Source organism: Seriola dumerili, unplaced genomic scaffold (assembly GCF_002260705.1).
Source record: "Seriola dumerili isolate Sdu_G_001 unplaced genomic scaffold, Sdu_1.0 BDQW01000113.1, whole genome shotgun sequence".
Lineage (NCBI taxonomy): Eukaryota > Metazoa > Chordata > Actinopteri > Carangiformes > Carangidae > Seriola > Seriola dumerili.
In genome coordinates, this window is record NW_019174368.1 from 2392439 (window position 1) to 2418090 (window position 25652).

At 45.0% G+C, this 25652-nt stretch overlaps 2 protein-coding genes across 3 annotated transcripts; one reads left to right on the plus strand and one right to left on the minus strand.

Moving 5' to 3' along the window:
- The first annotated feature begins 618 nt into the window (after positions 1–618).
- LOC111223706 (transcription factor 20-like) lies at positions 619–9970 on the plus strand. The gene is made up of 6 exons (XM_022747945.1): positions 619–7448; positions 7536–8046; positions 8305–8398; positions 8529–8592; positions 8815–8915; positions 9670–9970. The coding sequence occupies exons 1-6, from the start codon at positions 619–621 to the stop codon at positions 9672–9674; spliced, it is 7605 nt and encodes a 2534-aa protein (XP_022603666.1). The 3' UTR covers positions 9675–9970.
- An 8457-nt stretch (positions 9971–18427) lies between these two features.
- LOC111223693 (epithelial membrane protein 2-like) lies at positions 18428–23666 on the minus strand. 2 transcript variants are annotated; one of them, XM_022747930.1, is made up of 5 exons: positions 23559–23666; positions 21752–21839; positions 20915–21023; positions 19907–20047; positions 18428–19780 (listed from the first exon to the last, which is right to left on the minus strand). In XM_022747930.1, exons 2-5 carry the CDS (start codon positions 21827–21829, stop codon positions 19620–19622), a joined length of 489 nt encoding a protein of 162 aa, XP_022603651.1. In that variant the 5' UTR covers positions 21830–21839; positions 23559–23666; the 3' UTR covers positions 18428–19619. The 2 variants fall into 2 exon arrangements, with proteins under 2 accessions (XP_022603651.1, XP_022603652.1); XM_022747931.1 differs by having other exon boundaries at positions 21752–21834; positions 23559–23632.
- Between the last annotated feature and the right edge of the window lie 1986 nt (positions 23667–25652).

Genomic DNA, 25652 nt, shown 5'->3' on the forward strand with positions numbered 1-25652 from the left:
GTTACTATAGTGGAGTGTATACACGTAAAGACATTTGAGGTTGAACATCTCGCGTGGTGGTGTGTCAGTTGTCCATGATATCATTGCCTGCACAGTGCCAAACCACTTCAGCTTCGTGGGAATGACTGCACACTTTTAATCTTGCATTTTTCTGCAGTACAAACCTGCTTCATCACGTATTTCTTTTTTTTTTCTTTTTTTTATCTTTAAAAAATTCCATTTTTTAAGACCCAGTGATTAAGTGAACCTTTTTTTTTTTTTTTTCTCTTCTTTTTTTTTTTTTATACTGAATACAACCATCACATTGAAGAAGAAAGCTTTTTACCATTTGGCCTTTTTATATATTGATAAAAATCCTTGTTTGTTCGACCTCCCTAAAACTTTCTGCTACAAAAAGCATCTGCGGTATATATTCCCTCTGCTTCAGCTCTTTGGTGGATTTCAAAAGCATCTCCTTGTTTTACTGCCAGGCCATAGACTCTCTTTGTCATTTATGGTTACTGCCATAAGCCTTCCAGTTTATGATCAGAAACATTCCCTGACATAGACACTGACAGATATTTCCGTTTTTGATCCAAACTTGGAAACAAAAAAACAAACAAAAAAAAGAAAGAAACAATGCAGAATTTTTCTAACAGTCCGGCTCCCACCTCTCTCCCCCATGGGTTCAGTGGGAGAGGTGGAGGGGGGCCACCGTATCCCCCTCAGCCAGCAGATCCCCAGATCTCCCCAAGGATGACGGATGATTACGCAGGGATGCAACAACAGAGCCTGCACAGAGGCCATCACCACCCCACTCAAGCCAGCCACATGCTTGCTTACAGCGCTAGAAACAGAGGAGCTGTGGAGCCACCACCAACACAGGGTAACATTCACAGTGGCAACAGTAACAACCCTTACAGGAAGGACGCCATGGATTATTATTTTTCAATGGGTGGGAAGGACAGGCACAGAAGGGGAGGTATAGGTTACGGGGCAGGCTTTGGGTACCCTAATATTGATGGACATTTACCTCACCAGTACAGGCATGCTGGATCTGGCTCTGCTCCATCATCTGGCCTCATGTCACCATATCCAGTAGACTATGGCTCCAGTGCTGGTTCAGGTGGAGGTGCTGGTGCCGGAGCGTTCTCTCCTACTCACCAGTACAATATGAGTCAGAACCCTGCATTGCAGTCAGTGCCAGGTTCTCAGTTGCAGCACCGCCAGCATGGGCAGACCTTCCCAGCTGTCCACCATGGACAGCAGCATAGGAGCTATCCACACTCTGGGCACAGAATGACCCCACAGTACCCACACTACTCCCCACAGGGTGGAGCGTCCACGGGGTCATCAGGAATGTACAGCCCCCCTCCGCAGAGATATCTCGACGGGGCTGCTAGCACTGGGTTTGATCCCAAAGTCAACAGTTCTCCCAGTGTCAACTCCAGTTCAAACTCAGTCTCCAGTTCAGTTGCTGCTAACAATGTGGGGCCAATGGAGAATGTTCAACAGAGTTACCATGCTTCAAATTATCCTGGATATTCCCCACAGACGCTTTCTCTTCACAAGCAGGCCACACTACAGCACCGCAACTCACAGCACAATTTAGGGGTAGGTTATGACAACTCTCTCAAGATGCAGCACCAGGGCCCGTCTCCAGGGTCTGTATATGCTAAACATCATCAAACCTCTAATCCCAGTATACCTCAAGCAGCATCTCAAGAAATAGCCAAATCCCCAATGCATCCCAATGCTCAGCAAACCCAAATCAACCAAAACTTTAGCCCCATATCCAACCCCTCTCCAGCTGCCTCAGCAGTGCATTCCCCCAGCTGCAGTTCCTCTCCTTCCCCTTTGATGGGTGTCTCAGAGGCACATGGAAACCCCTCAGGTCATGGTCCTTCACATCCTCCTACATCAAACCCCCGTAGCAGCCATGGTCATGGCAGATTACTGCAGACTATGCCTCAGTTAAGTCCCACGCCCAACTCAAATAGCAGCATCAGTAGTTGTGGTAGCAGTGGCAGTCATAAAGCTCACAGCATGAGTTCAGCTGGAGGGAGCAGTCTCCCTCCAACAGGCCGCAACAAAATGGGTCTAAGCGCAGGGATCGGATCCCGAGAGGAAGGCTCCTCTGTTTATTCATCGTCTCCACTTGATAAAATGCAGGATGCAGGCCTGAATAGTCTTAATGCCTTGAGCTCACAAGTAGCCAATTTACCAAACACAGTTCAGCACATGCTCCTCACTGACACAGTGCTTTCACAGAAGAAGAAAGATGGCGGGCAGATGCAACAGGCAACACACAGCGTGCCCCCGTCACAGCCAAGGAGTCGAAATGCAAGCGCAGCCTCAAGTACTAGTACAGTCAAAGATGGAAGTGCAGTGGGGAGTGGTGACGGCGCCAGCTTAGACGCTGGTGCTGATGAGGACTCCTCAGTGATGTCAGTTGGAGGCTCATCAGGGACCAAGGTGGAGCGCGAGGAACAGTTTTCTGAGGGGGAACACGGGAGGGTGAGACAGATGAGCGGTGCAAGCAGTGGATCTGAAACAACTGGCTATCACCCTCCACCTCCGAGTCAAAACCAACCACAGACTGGACAAGCATCAAATATCAAAACCATCAGCTCAGATTCACCGTCAAAAGAACCGAGTGTTTCCGAAGCAAAAGCGAACGAAGCTAACGCTCCTTCGTCATCATCTCCATCCTTTGGATGTCAGTCATCAGACACTGGCGCAGTTTCACATTCAACACCTCCAGTTTCCTCATCCCCCTCGTCCACCTCCTCCAGTATTCCTCCTCCCCAGCCGAACTGCGTCTCAGAGGCCGGTTTAACGTACAATGACAACAGGGGTGGCCACAGGAAGACGGCAGAAATTAAAAATGAAGTAATCAAAAATGAAAGTGAAGGCGCAGTTGAGAAAACAGAGAAAGGCGGAAGCCAAATGCAACGAGATGGAGAAGTCAATACACAAAATGGTCAGGACAAAGAAAATAGGTTGCAAACTGCATCCAGATTACACAGTAACCAGAGGGAAGAAAAGCACACATCTGAGGAACAGCAAAGTGCCAGCAGTGTTGGTGTGATTGTTTCAGCTCGATCTGAGGGAGGTCACACTGAAAAAAGCAAGCACCCCCAAGACAACTGTATTGAAGAGAAACAGTCGCACTCTTACTTAAGAGATTCCAGCAGTCATAATGGGGAGGAAGGAGTAGATCTGACTTTATATTCCTCCCATCACCAGAAATCTAACTTTGGACGGCCTCAAAATCCTCCCCAGTCTGGTCCTCATAAATATGGCTACCCAGAATCAACATATGGCTCAGATTTGTCAATAAAGAAGAGAGGGAGGGCTGGCGCTGCGAGTGTAATGGAATCAAATTCCAGATACTTAGGATACCAACCATCACAAGCTGGTTATGGCCCCGTGCATCCAAAAGATGGTGGTTCTGTAGCAGAGGGCTTGGTGAAGAGAGGGCAAGGAGCAGGAGGGAAAGTTCATGAGGATAATTCACAAATGCAGCAATTTCCCAGCCTTTTACAAGAGGTTCTTCAAGGTTACAATTTAGATAGACGTTATGGCAGACCAGAGCAGGCATTTCCTGCCCATCTCCAAGTTCAACAACAGTTTCAAACTAGACTCCCGTATGGCATGGCTGATAATATGAGAATCCAGAGTGGAGGAACTGAGGCTTCGGCTCTTTCTGCTCAAGTGGGCAGCTCTGGAAAGCCCTCACATCCAAACCTGAGGCATGGAGGTGAGCCTGATTTCACCATGGATCCTCAGTCCTCTGTGAAGTCAGAAGTGTCCAATGCTAAGAGTTTGCAAAACGCTGAAAAACCTGAAGTGGGTGTGTCTCAGAGTCATGCACCACAAGCTACAGAGTCTCAGCAACCCCCACCCAAACATATAAACTTAGCTGACTATTCTCTGCCACAGAGAAAAGTGTTTTCTAATGTGTCCACTCCATCCTCTGCTGTGCAGGAGCTCCTTTTGCAAGAGCCAGAGCCCCTAACAGGCAGCATTGGTCAAACTGAGTCTCAAAAATCATCAGGCTCCATATTAGCCCCATCAGAGCGGCGCTCTGTCATCTGTGATGTGTCGCCAAACCGACGCAGCACACCAGAGAGGGACAGGGAAAGTGACAGAGAGAGGGAGCGGGAGAAAAGTCAGAGTGGAGCCTCTGTGATTCAACAGCCATTTTCCTCTCCAGCAGCCGCCAACGATCTGAGTAAAAAGGATACGGGAGAGAAACAAGTGGTGAAAATGGAAACGGCATCAAAAGAGGCTGGCCCAGACGCCGTAAATTTACAAACTGATCATCACGGGAGTGGCGGAGCTAATGAGGCAGATATAGAGTATCATCCCAAGTCTGTTCATTCATCTGTTGTAATGAATGCTGACCCCTACAGGCGAGGTAATGTAGATATTTCCCCCTTGTCTTCTCACCCTATGAGCTCTAATCCTCTATCTTCACCCTCAAGGCATCCGTCCTATCTTCATGGTGTTGATTTATCAACTGGCAGCAGCAGCAGCTTTCCTGGATATCGATATGGAGATACAAGAGAAGGAAATATAATGCCACGCAGCAACCCGCATTTCCCCCCCCACCATCCGTACCACAGCTTATCCCCCCAGGCTCAAACCTCGAATAAGCTTCAAATGTATCCTCACCCTCGTGGCCTCCCTCATCACCCGCACGACATGAGTGACTGGGTAAAAGCGTTGAACAGGCCGTCTAAGGAGATGATGATGCAGCCTGGTTCGTCTCCAGGAAGACATAAGGTCGGCCAATCGGAGCAGAGGCAGAGGATGATCTCCCAGGCTGACATGCCCGGTGAACAGCACGCAACCAAACCTTCACTCCATCATCAAAGCGCTTACTTCGACATGAAAATGTGGGAGTCTGCACACCCTGGAAGAGAAGGCCCGAGAATGATAGAGGGAGACTCCTACTACAGGACACAGCCGCCTCCTCCGCCGCCGCCTCCTCCTCCTCCACCTCCTCCTGCTCCAGTGACTTCACTCGGACCCGCTCCTCCGCAAATGACTCATGGCCAAAACGCTGCTGAACCCGAGGTGTCCCGAGGAGCCGCAGAAGAAACCAAGCATCCCGGCCCACCTCCTCCATCCAGCTCCGCTAAGCCTCCTGCTGACATGAACTCCACTCTGCCACAGGTGCAGCGTCAGACTAAAGCCGGAGGTTCTGGAGACACTAATCCACTAATATTGAGAAGGAGAGTTCGTTCTTTTATCTCTCCTATTCCTGCCAAAAGGCAACTCCAGGATGCGTCTCAGCAGAGGGCTGCCACAAATTCACATCACTCTCCTGGGGCCCAGTCTGAGTCTAGCCATCACAATGAAGATGACTCATCCAGTTCAGATATCCCATGTCCCAGGCTCTCCTCCCCTCTGCCCGGAGAGAATACCTATTCACAACCTTTATCTCCATCAAGCGGTAATGCCAAGGTTTTGCCTCCCAGGAAAGGACGAGGTTTGAAACTAGAGGCAATAGTGCAGAAAATCACACCAAATATTAAAAAGCCAGCAGGCCATGGTGATGATGAGTCAAATCATTACCCAGGCTTCTCTCATTCAGAAATACCAACGTTTAATGATTCACAGGACCAAGACTTAGCACATTTCCCGAGGGTTGCAGGAGGGGACGATAGCTACATGGATGAAAGTCACTCATTAAACGACATGATTCCCTTCAGAGGCGTTGATGAGACTGGGCCTTTACCTCCGTCTGCTTATCCATGTGATCCCCATCAGACGTCCCAGGCCCTCAAACAACAAGACTTTGACTTTGGATTAGTGGCCGCCGTGGCATCGGCATCCGATGACAAGGAGGACTTTGCTTTGCTCGGACCTTTACCCCCTCCTCCGCCTCTTCCACGCCCAGTCCAGGGTTCCCCACCTCCATCCTCATCTGCCCTGTCAGACATTCAACATTTCACCAACACTTACCAGCAGCTTGAGACGAGAAGAGGAGAGCAGTCTGCTGCCACCCTTCTGCGACAGAAACTTCAAGAATCTGGCATGGGATTTGATGATTATCCTGGCAGTGACTACTATGGAACCACCCCGCCACACCACGGCCAGGCTCAAGGACACATGCTGAACAGACATCAGATGTCCTCTGGGAGGTCCAGTCTGTCACCACAAGATTCTAAGCCCCCGGAGAGTGTTGTGCCTAAAGGCTATTTCCCATCTGGCAAGAAGAAGGGCAGGCCTGTAGGGAGCGTGAATAAACAAAAACGGGCCCAGAACCAAGCCCAAACACAGGCGCAGGCCCAACCTCAAGTCCAGACACAGAACACAACTCTGAGTGCTCCTCCAGCCCCACCCACTCCAGCTACAGCTACAGCTACAGTTACAGCTACAGCTGCTGCTCCAACTCCCCCCGCAGTGCAGACTACCAGCAGCACCCCCGCCCCTGCAGCACCCCCACTGTCGGACAATAAAGTCACTCCCCCGCTGGCCCCACCCGTTTTAACCCAGGTAGTGAAAGTGGACGGTGAGAGCGAGGACACACAGCCAGAGACCGAGGTCAAACCTGTGCGACGGAGACGCAAAGGTGTGAAAGATGAAGATGAGCCACTGGAAGCAAGGGGGCGACAGAGGAGGAGGAGGAGAGGGGCGGCAGGGGCAGCGGCGGCGGCGGCGGCTGGGGCGGCGACAACATCGGTGGCCAAAGACGACCCAGATACACCTTTAGGGGCAGGAGGAAGTCCCGGCGCAAACAAAGTATTTTTGGATCCAAATAGAAAAGGCCTGTTTGTTCCACACATACATGTGGAAAAAAAAATTCCCGAGATAGGGGCGGTGTGCACCATCGTAAATGCTGAGGAGGACAAGATGAAAGGGGAGCGTGGTGCAGTCGCAGGGAAAGCGGGCGGGAGTGGGATTGATTCTCTCCTGACCTCAGCTCTTCCCTCCCAGTTATCGAGGAGAGACAGAGAGTCGGAGAAGAGGAAGACGGATGAGGTGGAGACTACACTTCAGTCAGGAAAAGCACTTCCTTCATCTGGCTATGTTGTTTCAGGACCTGTGATTACAGAGACCAATCACTCTGGCCGCCTGCTTTGCTGCCTGTGTCAGAAATGGGCAAATTACAAACACCTCGGAGATCTCTACGGGCCTTTCTATCCAGCCGAATACGCCGCGAAGCTCCCCAAGAACCAGCCCCAGGTCAGACAATGTCAAGCAACGGCAACAGGAACAAACAAAACAGGACCAAATTCAGACATAAGCTCAAACGCTCTGAGCACAGTCCAAGACTCACAGACACAAGACGCTCAGTTTATCAAGCCTTCGACCGAGAGCGACTTCACCGTCAGCTTCGACTCAAACCCCACATCTCTTAACACTCCAGTGAGACCCGCCTCCCCAGCTGCTGGAGAGGATATGATGATGATGCATGTGGCTGGCAAGCTGAGTAACACCGCCTCCTCTTCCTCTTCCTCCTCCTCCTCCTCTTCTTCCTCCTCCTCCTCCACTACCACCACCACAACCACCACCACCACCACCATCAACAACAACAACAACAGCAAATCAACATCTCTAACCTGGGATATGAATCTAGATATCCGACCTATCCCTGAGCTTAAGCGAGAGCCAGACCTCGAGGTCGACCAGCAGCAGCAGCAGCAGCAGCAGCAGCAGCAGCAGCAACAGCAGCAGCAACAGCAGCAGCAACAACAGCAGCAGCAGCAGCAGGTGCAAAAACAGCTGCAGCCGCCAACGGACGAAGCTCAACAACGACCTCAGCACAGAAAGCTGACCTCACATCCCCGCTTTAAGAGGAGGCACAAATCCAGTGAGGATTCCCCCAGAATGGTGCCTTCCAACAGTAAGGCGTCCCTGCCCTTCCAGCCCCCACCGCCGGCCTTGGACTCCCTGGGACCTTTGGCACAACTTGCCCAGCTGCCCCAGATGCCCATGGACCCGGAGGAGCTGTGGGTCCACGAGGGTTGCATAGTGTGGACCAGTGGAGTGTACCTTGTCAATGGGAGGCTGTACGGCCTGCAGGAGGCACTAGATGGCGCCAGAGAAACAGTGAGTGCCCTCTGTGTCTATTTGACCCGTTTTTTGTTTTGGGATAATTCAGGTTTACAGCTCCTTATTTCTGCCGTTGACTGGAGCTGTTTAAAATGTGGCTTGTGAAAGTGATAAGCAGACATGTCAGTGGTTTAATAGTGTTATGTGTTTATTGATTTTTTATCATTTTGCTAGGCCCTTAGCTGTTCCTCACTGTCTAGTACAGTTTTAAGATGTATTGATTTCTTCTTTTCCATTCTGTCCGTCTCGGCTCAGAGCTGCTCGTACTGTGAGATGGTCGGCTCAACGCTGGGCTGCTACAGTAAAGGCTGTACACTTCGCTATCACTACCTGTGCGCTATCGAAGCAGGTGAGTGGACGCATTAAATACAGACGCAGTGTGAAAAAAAAAAACGAGTCGGCGTAAAGCACAAACATTGCGTTGACGAGCTCCGTGGTAATCTGTGCACAGCACTTCATAGTGTCTCTCGTCTCTGCAGATTGCTCTCTGAATGAAGATAACTTCTCGCTGCGGTGTCCGAAGCACAAGGTAAAGAAAGAGAGGTTGGTTTTCAAAACTGTTTCTGGGGAATTTTTTCGTTTCATGTTATTTGGTGAAAAATCCTTTTTTCTGTTTTTGACGTTTGCAACTCTAGGTCCTCGCCTCCCAATCACCCGCGGAGCTGGAAGGCTTCATTACGTTCAATCATTTCCTCATCTAAGCCCGGCAATTTTCTTTCTCTCTCTCTCTCTCTCTCTCTCTCTCTCTCTCTCTCTCTCACTCAGTTTACCCAGAGCATCCGGCCAGCCAAGTCAGTGTACCTGGAGCAGTCAGAGAGAGGCTGAGAGAAACGGAGAGGAAGAAGAGACACAGGAGTCTGGGAGCTGTAAGTTTAGACTCAGCTCTATGTTTTTGTGTCTGTGTGTTTTTGAGTTTATTTGGATCAGTCCACCCTTTCAGATCTGCCCCCATCCAAAAGATATTTAAATTTCACACTTCTCAAATGTACCAGAATTGTGCATCCATATGAATTCATACAGGGTGGTAGCTTGTAATGTTAATGCCATCTCTCCAGTGTAAAACACCCCTTCATCCCCCAGCGGGTTCAATCCCCCCCCCCCCCCAAAAAAAAAAGTAATCTAGGAGATGATGTTTTTCCTTTTATTTGGTGGGAGACTTGTCTCTCGTTAATGGACCTTTCAGTAAATTGGCACTAATTTGTTGCCTCAGGGCTGTTTATCTCTTTTCTATTCAGATGGTTTCATTTCACACGGAGACACACCAGCTACTCTTTGTTGGTGAAGATCTTTCTGCTCTCACACTCCTCCTCATCCCACCTTAGTGGCTGTCACTCCCTCTCACTCTCAGTCCAGCCTGTCCTCATGGAAACTAAAGACGCACCGCAAAACATCTCCCCTGTTCTTCTTCTTCTTCTTTAGTGAGATTGCAGCAGAATACTGTTGGTTTCTCTTCACCTCATCATGTTTTCCTTCCAGTATATTCTTGACTAGCAGATGCCTGATGTATGTGACATTTGCCAGGTCTCTACTAGATTGTGCTGCAGGTGAAAGTTGATCTTGAGGATGATACTTACCTCCATTTTTTTTTTTTGTTGTTGTTTTTGTGTTTCCTTTCCTTAGGTTAGTTTGGACAATAGAAGACTGGGAAACCTGTTTGTGAAGCAGCCCCAAATGTGAAAGGACAGGACTGGCATCTGTGACAGAGAACAACAAAAGGGAATGTACAATTTCTCTACAGGAATCAGCATTATTTACATTTAAGACAATGGGGAAAAGAAAACCTTTTTTTTTTTCCTCGAGAGAATTATTGCTCTTTACTTAAAAGCAGAAAAAGAAAGAAAAAAAAAAAAAACATGGACATGCAACATAGAGGAACAGAGCTACAAGAAAAAGACAAAAAAAAGACAAAAAAAAAAACAAACTACAAAGGTCGAAGTGGAATAAAATGAGATGTCAAGACTGACGGAGGAACTTTTCTTTAAAGAACAAAAGAAACAAACTTCCTCCCTAGGCTTACTTTGATTTTCCTTCAGACACCCTCAAAGTGTTAAACTCTTTGTTTATCATCATCTTTATTATCATTTACCTTTTTTTTTTTTTTCCAGGTTTCTTTTGTTTGCTTTGAAGAGACATATTGGGAGCAAGCTGGGGCGTCACACCCAGAAAAAGAAAAGGCGAGAATGATGTATCCTCTCGCAAAGTAGTATTTTACCTTATGATATTAGGATGGTCACAATTATTATTTTAGTCCTCATTATTATTTTGTATCCTCATTAGTATTTACTCATAAAAAAAGACATGGATGTGTCTCACTTTATATTCAGTCAACACATAAATTGGATTTTTTTTTTTTTTTTTTAATTTTTAATTTTTTTTTTTTCCCATTCCTGGAGAGGGAGGAGCCAGAGTGGTGATGTCTGGAATGTCAGGGTCGAGTTTTGCCACAAAGACATTATTGCCTTGGAGAACGGACATCTGTTGCCTTTCAAAAGTCACGTGTATGAGTGAGAAGTGTGCGTGTGTGAGAAACTGAAAAATGCCGATATCTGGGTCTTTGATTCCATTTTGATCCTTTTGAAAAGTGTTCTTATTTTTCATCACTGGGGTTTTTACGGTACAGATAGTATTCATGAAAAATCAGATGGACAGTCTTATTTTTCAAGTACAAAATGTTTGTAATGTGCAAAGAGAAGGAGAGAGCCTTGTAAGAGGAGGAGATGACACTATGGACTAATGCGTGTCTGCCATCTTTAACCGTGCTGACTGGAAAAAGATGAAGGACAGGACTCTGAAGAGTTTTTCATTGTTGTGGAACTGTGTACTGGGTGCACAAGTGTGTATGTTCTACATAGGAAGTTACGTTTGACTGACAGGTGTCGGTCCCTCGGGACGGTGATGAAACATTTTTTGGAACTGAAAACCTTGGAGGAGGAGGTGTCATACGATGGGCTGTGATTGGCCAACCGTACTGGCCAGTGGGGGGTGGGAGTGGGGGGAGGGTGGGGGGGGGGGGATGAAAAGGCCGAACGCAAGTGCCTTTTGAAATGGCTTTTTCATTCTTAAGTGACACAGCAGCGATTTGATCGGGAGATGCAAAATCCATTCAAAAGAAGCATTGCCATAAAATTTAAAAGTGAGTCGTACATGGTGTTGTCTTTATCATTTTTTATTGTTATTCTTGTAAAAAAAAAAAATCAAGCTGAGAAGACAGTTACACTATCAAAACCATGCTGTATTAGAAACCTGTCAATATGTATATGAATTATGAATACACTTAAAAAATGCTTCAAGTATGCTCCTCTTCTTATTTCTGAAACATATTTTTGTTACTTTTGTTGCACTGATAAAACCACCTGTTTCAGTTTCATCTGACATTTTTCTATTATTCTTTTTTGTTGCTAAAACCGAACTCCCTCTCTTCTTTGTTTTTTTTTGCACGTTTTTATGGCACGTATGCACATAAGCTATCTCTCTCTGTTTCAATCACATACACACAAATGCACGCTTTCTCTCTCTATCCTTTCTTCTTCTTCGCTCTTCTCGTCTTTTCAGTTCGAGGGAGTGCATGACCCTATTTCTGACTTTTTCAGACTCCCTTGAGTCTAAAACCTGTTGTGCCAGGTCAAGGATCCTGTGTTTCCCGTGTCAGGCCACGTCCAATTGCAGGTAATTAATGTGTGAATTCTTGAGTAATGGTCAAAAACAACAAAATCTAATGCGTTCATCTTTGCATCCAAGTGAATGTTTGTGCCAAATTTGAAGAAATTCCCTCAAGTTGTTACTGAGATATCATGTTCACAAGGCCAGAAAATGTGTTTTGTGAGGTCACAGTGATCTTTGACCACCAAAATCTAATCAGTTCGTCCTTGAATCCAAGTGAATATTTGTACCAAATTTGAGTAAATTCTGAGATAACAGGAGAACGGGACACAGGCTGGAAACGTAAAGCCTCCGTCCGCGGCTGTAACTGGTGCAGAGACATAAATAGGAAGTTTAGACCAAATTTTCTGATTTATCTCAAGTCAAAGTTTAAATATTTTTTAAATATTATATTGTCATTTAGGGTGTAAATTTGTGCCTGAGGTTTTAGATTTAATGTCTTTTGCTCCAATGTCTTAGGACAATGTTTCTCAACCAGAGGTTCTTCTGCAGGGGGAGGTGAAAACAGCGTAGTGTTGCATCAATTAATCAAAAATCAAATTTACTATTTGATTTAAAAATGACACTGTACATACACATTGAATCAGCTGCAACATGGTAAATGTTAAGTGAAAGTTAGCAAGTCTGCAGAAAGTTGTAACTTAACATTAGTTAAAAGGCTAAAAGTAGTGAGTAAACAAATAGCTAAAGTGTAAATGGTTGAAATAGTTGCATAAAGTAATCGATAAAAGTTTACAACAGCTTAAATCAATGAATAAACAGCAGAAAGAAATTGATAAAATGTTGAAATAGCTATAAGCCAATGATAAATGCTTGAAATAGTTAGCATCAAGACATAGATTAAAGGTTAAAGAAGCAAAGATTCATGAATAAACAACGGAAAGTCATTTATAAAATGTTGAAATAGTTGAAAAGTAATCAAAAAGTGATCAATCAAAAGGTAATCATAGATAAAAATAGATAAAAAAGGAATGGAGAAATGGTTGAAAATGATGCCTAAAAGTAACATGTAAAGAGTGAAATAGCTACATGCTTTGGAAAAATGGTAAAATATTTAAAAGTTATGCATAAAGAGATGAAATAGTTAAAAGTAAAGAATAAAAGGTTGAAACGTTCATCTCCTGTTGCGGCAATAGTACAATAACTGATCATCTGTTAATGGTCGTACAGGTGAACACGCAGAGGAGACTTGGAACAACTGGTTTACGATATGATTTATGACACATGATCCTTTTCCGGCAACAACATCAAATCCTTTGCAGTCAAGTGATTGACAGTTGACTGCAGTAATTAAATAACCCGCTCTTACCCTCAGCGCCTCCTACAGTCAAACAGTTGTCACAGAAAATCCTACACGTACGGTGCTGCAAAGCCATATTGCCCAAGTAATAGTGTGTATCTGCCACATTTATTTACCCTCTCAAGGTCATGTCGATTTACACATCATCCACCGGAGTGCTGGATGCTTTTACAGGCTGAAAGCATCGGAGGAGGGGGCAGATAAGAGGAGAGGAGATGAATGAAACAGATCAAAATAAGTCTAGGAATCAAAATGAAAACAGATGGAACAGAGTTGTCTGTTTTGGATTTATACTGATGGATTAAAGAGGAGGGAGTGTGTGTGTGTGTGTGTATGTGTGCGTGCGTGCGTGCGTGTGTGTGTGTGTGTTGTGTCTGACCACTGGGGTTGGATCATAAAGACTGACAGTCACTCTTCTCGCAGAGGTCAGTGTGACGGCCAAAATCCTCCATCACTCCTCGCTATCTGATGAAGAGTGAAAGGGGGCGCAGACGGGTGGAGGAGCAGGGTCGGATGTTTCCTTCACCTTCCCTCGCTTACCTGATGAGAGACCTGAGGACAAAGTAAGACGTAAGAGAGTCTGGAGGAGGTGAGTGCTTTTTTTTTTCCCTCCCCTCCCTCCACCCCTTCTTTCAAATTTAATTCACTGCTTGACATCAAGTCCTCACAGGTTTTTGGTTTGAGCTTGTGTCTCCTGCAGAGGTTCCACGGTGACAGCAATTTTCACCTATTTTCCTGTGATTTAACTGTCTGTCTTCTCACCAATTACCAGTAGTGTGCTGCTTTTTCTCTGCCACAGTCTCTTTATTCTTTGGATGTGATTAGTCATGTAAAACCGCTGGCTCCCCCGCACTTTCCCTTTCAAACATCTCACTAATCATCTCAGGCAATTGGGCCGAGCTGCCTCTCCTTGGAGACTAATAACACGCTGGTGATATTTTTAGTGACGCGCAAGAGTGGAGGGTGTACCTGAAGTCAAGTAGCCTAACAAAGAAAAACTTGAGCCACTCATTCACTTGTCAAACATTGAACATACAGCGCTGACATGTTACTTTTAGTTGTTTTTTTTGTTTTTTTTGAGTGTTGTTGCCCTTCCTGTAGAGAGTTTGCACATTTGACCATCTCTCCGTCTGTCCCTACTTTTCCTCCCCCAGTCCAAGCCCTCCTAAAAGAAAAAAAACCCCGCCACCCCGCACCTGCGTGATGGCGTTCCTGAAGCAGGTGCGTTCCCCTGGCCTCTCCTTTATCCAGACGGTCGCGTCTCTCTTCCTGGGCGCCGTTTCCATCATGTCCTCCTACTGGTGCGTGGGTAAACAGAAGGTGCCCAAGCCGCTCTGTTCGCCCAACAAGCACAGCAACTGCATCCCCGTCCCCGGCGTCTCCAACTCCTCCAGCATCGATTTCTCCTGGGAGACGGGCGACGACCGCTTCGTCTTCCCCACCTTTCACACGGGCCTGTTCTGGACATGCGAGGAAAACATCTACAAAGACGCGTGGGGTGAGAGAGAGAGAGAGAGAGAGAGAGGGGAGGGAAACAGGTGGAAGTATATGAGACAGTTTTGAAATATTAACAACATTTTACTGATTTCTGCAGCGTTCAGATGGGCAATAAAAGAAATGTGAGAGAAAATAAAATTCCTCTGTGATCACTGAGGACGGTCAAAGGACGAAGTTGTTTAGTTTCTTTAAAAAAGAGTAAAAGCACTATAGACATGTCACTACTGACCCCGGAGAGGATTACGCAGATAGAGGAAATTAATAAATGAGAGAAAACGGGATTTTTTTTTAAAAGAAAATCTAAACAGAAGCTCAGTAAGAGATGTGGCCACGGCCGCAGTGTACAATCACTATCATTGTAAGGGATTTCATGAGTGTGCCCCTGGACATATGTGATTATCAGTGTGTGTGTGTGTGTGTGTGTGTGTGGTAGAGGATATATTCAAGGTGAGATGAGGATCCACACAGAGTGAAACAAATTGTATCGCATCTGTGGCACTAGTGCAACAGACAATGAAATAGGTCACAGGAGGAGAGAAAAATCCAAGGTGATATTATGAATTGAGTTCTCAGGTGTGTTCATTTGGTGTGTGTAAATGTGTGTTTAAGGGAGTGACTGAGTTGAGTGAATGTGTGTTTGTGTGTGTGTGTATGCGCTCAGCCCAAAGAGGATTATCATTTGTGTGTGTTCTGCTCGCTGAGATTTAGACTTCAACAGCATGACTCAATTATGGATTAGAAACCCAGAGAGAGAAAGAAAGGTTAATAGGATTCACAAACATCAGCCCGGGTGTTCACCGTCTCATTTGCAGCTGATTTGCGACTTGAGTTTGAGTGATACTGAAGTTCAGCCAAAAGTTACAACTGACTTATGTTGTCAGTTATATAAACCAGTCAGCATGGGGGTCTGATTGTTGGCAGAGGTGAAAACAAATGTGGAGGTGAACTTGCTCTAAGAGCCGTAAATTTCCCTTTCATGATTTTATTTTGGAGAATTACATATGGTTTAATATTGAATATAGATGCAGTAATAGTATACAAAATGCTTTTCCTTAAAGTAGCAATAATCAATATATTAACAATGAATCTACTTGTAGGTTATGTACCCACAGACAGTTATCACCCGCCATTAACCTCAGCTCTACAGAGCTTTTCTTTTTTGTGATTTTCAGCTCATTGTTTTGGTTTTCTGCCCGGCAACTCATTATCAACGCTTTTCTTTTTCTTTTTCTTTTTTAAATGAAAAAGCTCTAAAAAACTCACTGCTCACTAGCTGCTCATCACCAAACAGCAAACAGACAAAGTTAGCGACGAGCTAGTGCACCACCGAATATGAACAGCGTAGAGAATTTAGCTGCTAAAGGGCTAAAGGGATATTTCCCTCGGGAGGTGGAGGAGACCAAAAACAGAGCTAAAAGGAGACTCAATATCGGACTTACATTCACCGGGAATACAAGTGAATGCTAATCATGTTTTGTATCTGCTGGATATTGTGTAAACAGACAACTGTAAGCTACTGTTAGCTTCTGTTAGCTTCTGTTAGCTACGTCAATTCAAAACATGTAAGAGTTGTGCTCACAGCTTTTGTTCCTGCTTCCCCATGATGGCCCAAAATTTTGTCCCCGCAGCTTCAATAGTCAGTCCTGATTATGTTAATGACTGTTACACTGATGACTGTTGTGCTATTATGATATTTTTTCTTGTATTTATTGTAAACTCCGTAGCGCAGTCATTTAAAGCATGTGAACGGTAGTTCATGCAGGTTGGTGAAAATGTTCTCTGTGTTACATTTTCTATCTGTATCCTTACTCGCTTGTTTTGTCTGTCTGCATCTGTTTTTCTTAAGTGTGTTGAGCTTTTATGGCGAATGCCAAATACGATACCCTGATTATTGCAGCTGTCGTGTAAACACGTTGGTAAACAAGCTGCAAAGAAGCTTAACTGACAGCAGAAACTGGTTATTTGCTGTGTGTGTGTGTGTATTTATTTATATATTTTTTTAATGCCATTGCTAGCAGTGGTGGAAAAATACTCATGTTGGGAGTGAAAACAAAATGCTGCCATGTGGAAAAGAATAAGTGAAAATGAAAACATTACCAGATACTGACAAAGTCTTATTTTGTGGCGCTACTACGGTTTTTCCTGCAGACCCCACCCTTCCAGATTTATACCGAACAAATCTTATAATCTCCCATCAGGTCACTTAAGGCCGTGTAAACACTGTGCAAACTGTTACCTCAGTCTGGTTAGTCACGCAGTAATTTGATGAGATACAATATAGAGACACGGTGCTGAATACAGTGAAATATCACTGTTATGTTCACAAATCACCAGCTGAGGGTTTTACTGAAAGCTTTCCAGTGCAAATAGTCCAATTTCCTGAAAGTATAAGGCTGATTTATTGTCAGTAACTACGTTGTTTGATTTCTAGAGGAGAAGTGTCGAGGCTTTCACACTTTGACCCCTGGATCTGAAAAAGGTAAATAGATTCATCACTTTCTTCCTGCATTTTTTTTTTTTTGGGCACTTTTATTCTTGGTTGTTTGATCGTTGTTTGAAATCCATGTCTTCATCTGTCTCCTCCTCCCGCCGCAGCAATGATGTGGCTGTCACTGTCGCTGGAGATCATGTATGTGGGTCTGCTGTCAATCAGCTGCTTACTGCTGTCCGTGCAGTTGTGTATCCGGGCCTGTTGCCCCTCCACGCAGCGCTGGGGTCAGCTGCTCAACGCTTTTGCTGCCGTCTTCACAGTCCTGGCAGGTACGGAAAACTTTTGAGATAGATACGTGAAGCGAAATGACTTTGGTGACAACATGGGATGACCAGTATTACAAATGATCCCCCCTCCCCTGTCTTCTCAGGTCTGCTGGGGATGGTGGGTCACATGATGTTCATGCAGGTGTTTCAGACCACTGTCTCAATGGGACCGGAGGATTTCAAACCTCACAGCTACGGCTACTCGTGGGCGTTCTAGTGAGTTCATTATACACACTCTAGACAGATCTCACACACACACGGACAGATAGATAGATAGATAGATAGATAGATAGATAGATAGAAAGATAGATAGATACTTTATTTATCTTAGGGAACAAACCCCCTGTTTCAGCCTCTCTCTGTCCCTCTGTGTCTCTCTGTCTTCAGTGTGGCGTGGTTTGCCTTCACCGTCTGCATGTCGGCCGGCGTCTCCACCCTCAACAACTACACCAAGAAGGTTCTGATGGTGGGACCCAGGCGTGCCTCCGGCCTCAACGCCTGCAGCTTTAACTTCGTGGGGCTCCTGCCGCCGGCTCCTTACTACACGCCTCCAAACCAAGCCATCACCCTGGCCTGTCCCCCGTCCCCTCCCCGGATCTCACACCTGTCTCCTTACTATGAGCCCCCGACTGCGAAGCCACCGCCCTCCGCCACTACTCCGAGGCTCACGCACTCCCACTCACTTCCTCTCCCCCACTCGGACTCCTTCCCTCCTCCTCCCCCACATCCTGCGCCCGCGTCCCCGTTCCACCGCCTGTCCCTCCCCTCACCCTCCCCCTCCGTCTCCATCCACATGACCCTGCCGGGACACCATGCGAACCGTTACGAACGCGAGGAGGACTACAGCCCACTCTGAACTATGAATGCGGACTGCAGCTTGGCGTTGCAGTTTGATGTTTGTCGTGGTCTCTCATGCGCTCTGAATTTACATTTACAGTCCAGTGACTCAATGAATGCAAGTAATTAGCGTTGATCATAATCACTCTCTTCTAATAAAGAAGGCGGAGTCAAACACGGTGTTGTAAAGTGAACATGAGGCAGAAACAATTCATAATATACAAAATTTATATGAAATAAATAAAAAGATAGAAGCCACTGGAATATTTTACCTCTACTGTTTAGTCCTGCTCATAACACACGGAGAAGAAACAAATCACACCTTCAGTAAGTTGAAAATCAAGTTTTAATGTAGTAAAAATCATTGTCATTGTCGTTGCCAAGTAACAGTAGCAAAAATAAAACAGCATTGGACATACGGAGCATCATGGGAAACAAAACATATTTACACATTATACCTCACACTGGAGGAGTCACATTGTGTTGAAACAGAGCTGACTTGATCGAGGGTATATGAAAGGTTGACGTGTTAGTGGTATATGACCTCATTCTCACCCAGGCAGGATATCTGATTTATGTAATATTGCAAGTTTCATACGTGAGTGTAACAAAGGCAGTTCTCACAAGGTCGTTACTCTGACGCGTTTGGAAAAAAAACCCACCACTTTATGTCTCTTTATTAGTTTGATAGTTCCTCGCGAAGCTGTTGTACTATAACACTTAAAGCGGTTTGATGTTTTTCCTAATCACAAATAATTATAAAACAAACAGTGTTACACCACTGATTACACGCTTTATATCCTTGCATAGTCTTATCATTAGATTACACACAAATCTATGACATGTGACTTTTAATTTCTTCCAACAGGCACAAATTTTCCAGGCACTTTGAAAACTGATGGCATCACGTTGTAGTTACACTCTTGTTTAATTAGTGGCACATTACATGAAGTCAGACCAGAGCAGATAACAATACTAACAATATAATATCGAAAACACTATATACTAAAATCATAAACTCTCCCCTTTTTATCCAGCACTCATTTCCATATATAAATGTACATTACACAACAAAAAAAAAGACTACAGATTTTACTCTTCAACCTGCTTTTGTTAGAAGACAGAAACAGTGATGGATCTTAATTTATCAGACCGTCTTTCTTCAGATAACTACAAAAATTATTACAAAATTATACAAAATTCTTAGATGTCCCCAAGAAATTAAGGCCAAACTCTGGTTTGAAAAATACGCTCAAATACAACTGTGATTAACTGAGTTTGCCTGTTACTGCAGAAAGAACCAAAACTGGAACCAGACTCAATTAAACACCAGTATGTATTTGAGAGGATCAACAGGTCTGCTGTATCTGTCGCTGAATAAACATTAGCAGCTCAAATCTGACGTCCAACACAGGCAAATATAAACTCTACCTCACTGTAACTAAACCCAGATTTTTAGCTGAGAGAGCAGATCCAGCCGAAGGTGTTGGGCAGGTTGGAGCAAGCTCTAGTGTCCTTCTCACGCCGTTTTCTTGCGTAGCACAAAGTAAGTGATGGAGGAGATGAACGTGAGAGCGAAGGCGATCCAGGCCAGGATGAAGGAGTGACCGTACCAACCATTCGTCTCATCGATGTGGAAGCGGTCTGTGTAGATGGAGGCTGCAATCATGATGCACAGGCCTGGAGAGGGGGAGAGAAACGAGGACATCAGTGAGGGCAGTGGGTGAGGGAATGAAGGTGGAAGACATACAAGATGAAAGGAATCAAACACGAAGACACACACACACAAAAAAAAAAAACACTCACAGGCCAGGAACTGAAAGATGCCGGAGATGGTGAACCTCCGTCCTTTGTCGAGGGTGAAGAGCTGAGCCACAAACACAAAGATGCCCAGGATGGAGAATATACAAGCTAGCACCGAGCTGGCCTGCACTGCCTGGAGGTAATCTGCAGGGGGAGCCAGAGAGAGAGCAGCATGAGGTGTGTGTGTGCGTGTGCGTGTGTGTGTGCGCATGCGTGTGTGGGCGTGTGTTGATCATATTGACACACCTAGGAAACCTTTTGATTTGGTTTTGAAGACTGAAAGTTGGACTTACAGTGTAACCCCTCAACAGGCAAAGCTCAGATAAACACAATTCATTACTTTCAATTATTATAAATTATAATTCATCTCTTTGGTGTTATAAGGCAGCATCATTTTGAGCTTTGCTGGTTTGAATTTGCAATGCAAAATAGATAAAATGAATAATAATAATAATAACAATTTGGATAACTGTAAACTGTCTCCAGTTGATTTACATGTGCACGTTCTGGGAGGACACCACAGTAAAACAAAACGTCTTGAAAAGATCTTTGTCACATCACTTTGAAGGTGCGTCACACAGCTCTCAAAACATGACTGATCATCAAAACTACAATCAGCCTCTGACTGTGAGTCAAATCAACACGGCTAGAAGAAAAAAGAAAAGGTGACGTCACCTATTTCCATGCACCAATCAGGATTTTGCAATGTTTGAATCGGGATCTGGTGACAGTTGGTGGATTGTTTGTTTAGCTGTCAATCAAACGTGATAAGACCACACCCACACAGCCCCGAGGACGCAGATTAGCTTTTAGCATTTTTGAGCATTGAACCCTTAATAAAGGATACCCAAAGATATTTTTACATTGCTTTGATTTTGGGGATTTTTGCATTAATTTCTTTATATGTTTTTAATGAATGGCAGATTTTTCAGCCACTGGTTTAGAATTATTTCTGTGTTGTGTGTTCATGCATGTTGTGCTCACTTTACGTCTCTGCAGGACAGGTCTTACCTTGTGGGTAGTGTGGTCCTGTGGGGAGATCGGTGTAGTTCCACACTCCGTTCTGCAACACCCACCGGGCCCACACGTCAGTGGCGATAGTGTCAGTCATCCACCAGGCCTGAGGAGGGACAAGAGCATTTCAAATCATGTTGCAACTCTGGTGCAGCGGTTGCAAAAATAAAAAACAGCCCTTTTACACGCTAAAGGAAAACGGATGAGGCCAAAGAAACAAACAAGAAAAAGAGGAGGATTCAAAACAGGAGCAGTAGTAAACACAGCAGCAGAGTGTGTTCAGCCCGTGTCCTGACGTGAAGCTGCAGGCGAAGGGACGACAAGCATGATGGCTGTGTTATTCAACAATTCTCACCCCGGTATGTAACACTCACTAAAACGCAGACAAGAATGTCACATATATACATGTACAGCGTGTGCCGGCACACCGTCTGACTGACACCTCGCCTGCGGTTTACATGCACACAGTCAGGGTGACGACACCGTGGGCGGCCCCATCTGTCGTCCAGGTATGTCAGATATGTGGCCCTGAGAAGAACAGTGGACCATTGACGGAGAAGGAATGAAGAAGGCCTGGAGTGATGAAAGCGAGGTGAGCAGCTGATCACTCATCGGTCTCGACTCTTTGCTTTCTGTCAGCTTCTCTTAGCGATGCACATAACTCTTCACCGCTGTCATTTTAATGCTCAAAATGGGGAGGAAGTCGGGGATTAGGCCATGGCAAGTACGCCCCTGAGGCTGTAAACCTATGTAGCTGTGCATATGGCTTCGTGTGGGGGCGTGTGGAATGATGCAGTGTACAGGTATGTGGAGATAAAACTCAGTCATACTTACATTGTCAATAGTAGCCACCAGGAGGAGGATGATGCAGAGGATGTGCAGGGCAAAGATGGCAGCGAGGAGGATCAGCATGATGACTGTGCTGGAGAGAGGGAGGCACAAAGGCAAAACTCGTTACACCGCTTTCCACCCTTATTATTATGCAAGATGAATATAACTGGAGAACTCATTCAACTTAAAGAAAAACCACACACGCACACACACACACACACACTGAAAAGAAAGAATCAAACGTGGGCTACAACAAAGGCTGCACACTTCCTGTTCGGTTTCAGACAGGGAGCCATTAATGACAGCTCCAAGCACACACACACACACACACACACACATACACACACATACAAATCTTCATAAACACACTCAAAGCAAGGCCCGGACCTGGCACCCACTCTGGGTGTGGCTTCACAACTTCTAATTACTTTGAGTTACAGCTAACGCACTCCCAGTGAAAAGCCTGAAAACAGACTGCCAGATAATCTTCATATCTCTATATGTGTGTTGCTGTATATTTGTGAAGACGGACGTCAGTGAACTAAATCATCCCTGGGTAAAAACATGTTGGTATTGAGTGGGAGAGAGCATTAAGGAGGGAAGTTCATTGCAGTCAGATGAGTTTGGACTTGTCTTGTACTTCAACATTAAACCCGCCACTCCTTAAAATAACCGTAAAGAATACCTGCTGGCCCACGCCCCAATTCCCCCTCGTTTGAATTACTACACACTATCACACGCTGCATGAGATATGAGTTAGATCAGAGATTTTTTGATCAGTATCTTCTCTTATTTATATGTGAACTATCTGTGGCTGTACCCAGTGTGGAGGCTGCCCCTGGGTGTGAACAGAGGAAGAGGCACATCTGGTATGTGCTGGTTCCCTCCACAGCGAAGGAGTGGTCAAGGGCTGGGTCCACACACACACACACACACACACACACGCTTGCCAGCTCCCTCTCGCTCACACGCAACCACGCTCATATACAGACATGGAGCGCCGAGGGCACACTGATACACGTGCGATCATGCCTTACACATGTCTTCAAGACGTGTTTCCCACCTTTCATCCGCCTCACACGGCTGCGATGGAGTGAAAGATTGAGTTTGTAAATATTTGCTCTGTGTCATTTCTGCCTGACGTGCTGCAGGCACAAATACAGACAAGTTGTCTTCTGACAGATGACCAAACTTTAATGAACAACTTCTGGATGGAAAAAAGAAATAAAAAGTGACTGCTCAGCAGTTGGACGCTTTAATTTAAAACACACTCGTTGAGTACTTTGATCAAACGTCTTTCAATAATCTCTCCTGAAAACACAAGATGTGTCAGCTGTTCCTGCCGGGGTTTCTAGATCAGGCCTGGATGTGGCATATTTTCCATTACACAAAATAGAATACATGTGGCCGACGGTAGATTTGGAGAGCGCTAATGCAGTCCTGATGCCTTTTACACAGTTTAACATTCAGACTAGTCACTTCAGTAAGCAAACAGCTGCAGGAACACATCTGGAAAGCAGCCTCACCTGCCCAGTAATGAAGAACTTACTGTCATTCAGAAGCAAAGTTGTCTGTGGAGGTGAACAAGTATATTTGAGGTGAACACACACACACACACACACACACACACACACACACACACACACACCTGCCTTTACTGTGTTTCTCATCATCATTTGCTTTTCTTATATAAAAAGTAAAAAAAAGAAAGCTGAAGCAGCTCCTGTCCTGACACTGCGCCGTTCAGCAGCTTTAGAGAAGTAAGAAGTACAGCGGGAATCAAAAAGCAGAAGAAGAATCTTTGACTTACCGTTTGGTGGCTGTCTGTCTCTACACGTTTAATTCCTCCTGCTCTCAATGACACTAATTTCAGACTCAGAGTCTAAATGCACAAACACTAGAAAACTACCCGTCCGCCCACTTTCACCCCGCCCTCTTTTTAAATCCACACCCCAGACAAGCCTCTCTCTCTTTCTCTCTCTCTCTTTCTCGCTTGCTCACATCTCTGCCTCCTTTTCTGCCCCCCCCACCCACTTCCCACCCCACTCTTTTCTCCCAGTCCCACCCTCTCTTTCTTTCTGTCTACACACATGCAAAGGATCAAACCAGCCACTATTTCAACAACTTTTTTTTTTTTTTTTGTGGGCAGGCGATAGATTTTCTCCATGTGTTTGGTGTCTCATGTCTTTGTCACTGAGCATGATGGTGGTGGTGTTTCTCTGTGGGAGTGCAGCTGATGACTCACTGGTGTTTGAGGGGGGAACTCCCACAACATTGGACATTATTGACAGTGATTTTACGCATGCTACCATGGCGACAGACTGCAGCCGGGGCCCGATCACAATCACGTCGTCACTGTTGAATATATATACAAACAGTCAAAACCTGGGCACATGAACACACACACACAACCGACAGGGTAGCATTTCTTCCTGATCAACACCCTCTGTGTTTTCCCGCTTTTGTTACAGAGGAAAGAGTCTCAGGATGAAGGAATGTTGTTGGTTGCAAGGGAAAAAGAGGTGGGGGCAAACGAGTGCAAGTCATGGCTTGAGTGAGAAAGAAGGAGGGAAAAAAGAGGGAGGGAATGAGAGCAGAGGGAGGAAGATTGGGGGGGAGACATGAAGGTAGTGAGAGAGGAATTTGGAAGTGGTGGTGGGGGGGTTTACTGGAGACATTTCACACTGCTGTGAGTTCATTAATTATTACTCGCTATCACTGTTTCATTGCTGGTGGTGATTGATGTGGTCTTAGTGGTTCCAGTGAGCCAAAGTAATCTGCCTTTGGAACAGAGCAGCGACATTATTTTACACTGAGGGAGAATCTTTCTAACTTTTCCTGACAAATGTCACGTTATATCACAAAAAATTGCACGTTTGCTTGTGTGTCAAAGAAGATCATTGATTATAAAGCGGAAGAGCGCCAGTGTCAGATCCCTCATTGCTAATTCTGTCTAATAATCCCAAAATGTTCCTCTTACAGTTTGAGACAGAGGAAGACTGATTTAAAGTCAGAGAACCAGGAGATTTTTTATTTGTTGTACACTTTCAGGAGAGGGCGTGGATACAGAAACTCCCAGCACAGCGTGGTAAACGCACACAAAGGCAACTAGATTTTACACAAAGTTGTAGGTTTTTTTACGACGTGGCTTGATTTTAAAACTGTTGCGGGACGGCTGGTCAGCAGAGACCAACAATAATTACCCATTGTTTCGTGTTCAGCAGTGATTTAAAAAATAAATAAATAAAAGGCTTGCACTAGACTTGCAGATGGAGCGTTTGAAATAGCTGAGGTACTGAAACAGCTGAACGTTGAAGTGGCAATTAAAGTTACTGACAGAAGGTGAAAAGGTCGTTAAAATAGAGGAGCAGAAAAAAGTGCAGATGAAGTGTAAAAGCACAAAATCATGTGTAATGACTGAAAACAGATGAAAACGTGTTAAAGAAATGAAAGAAGGGAAACATTTGATAAGGAAATGCTGAAAGCAGTTGTTACTTGAGGAGTAGGAGATGAAAGCAGCTGAAATGTCAATTAACATCTTACTATTGAAAGCAGTTGAATTGTCGGTTGAAGAGTAAAAGGTGGAAATGCAAATGTCAGTCTGTGTGTCAGGGCTAAAAGTAATTGAAATTTCAGTTTAAGTGAATGTTGAAACATCGGGCCTGACAGCGGTTAAAATGTCCGGTGAAGTGTTGGATCTAAAAGTACAAACGCGTCTCTTGACATGCAATAGGCGAAAGCAGTTGAAGTATCAGTGAAAATGAAAGTGTTGAAAGCACTTGAAATACCATTTAAAGTGTGAGATAGATAAATAGATAGATAGATAGATAGATAGATAGATAGAAAGATACTTTATTTATCCCCTAAGGGGAAATTCATGAGAGAAGGTTGAAAAGAGAATTGA

Bases quoted from the DNA above. Each gene is read 5' to 3' on its own strand.
- LOC111223693 (XM_022747930.1), bottom strand. From the start codon at position 21,829: ATGCTGATCCTCCTCGCTGCCATCTTTGCCCTGCACATCCTCTGCATC. The intron at 20,048-20,914 runs GTAAGACCTGTC...CTCCCCCTGCAG, and splicing joins AGGACCACACTACCCACAAG to ATTACCTCCAGGCAGTGCAG. The intron at 19,781-19,906 runs GTGAGTGTTTTT...CCCCCTCTCCAG, and splicing joins CATCTTTCAGTTCCTGGCCT to GCCTGTGCATCATGATTGCA.
- LOC111223706 (XM_022747945.1), top strand. From the start codon at position 619: ATGCAGAATTTTTCTAACAGTCCGGCTCCCACCTCTCTCCCCCATGGG. The intron at 7,449-7,535 runs TTCCTCCTCCTC...CAACAACAACAA, and splicing joins AACACCGCCTCCTCTTCCTC to CAGCAAATCAACATCTCTAA. The intron at 8,047-8,304 runs GTGAGTGCCCTC...GTCTCGGCTCAG, and splicing joins TAGATGGCGCCAGAGAAACA to AGCTGCTCGTACTGTGAGAT.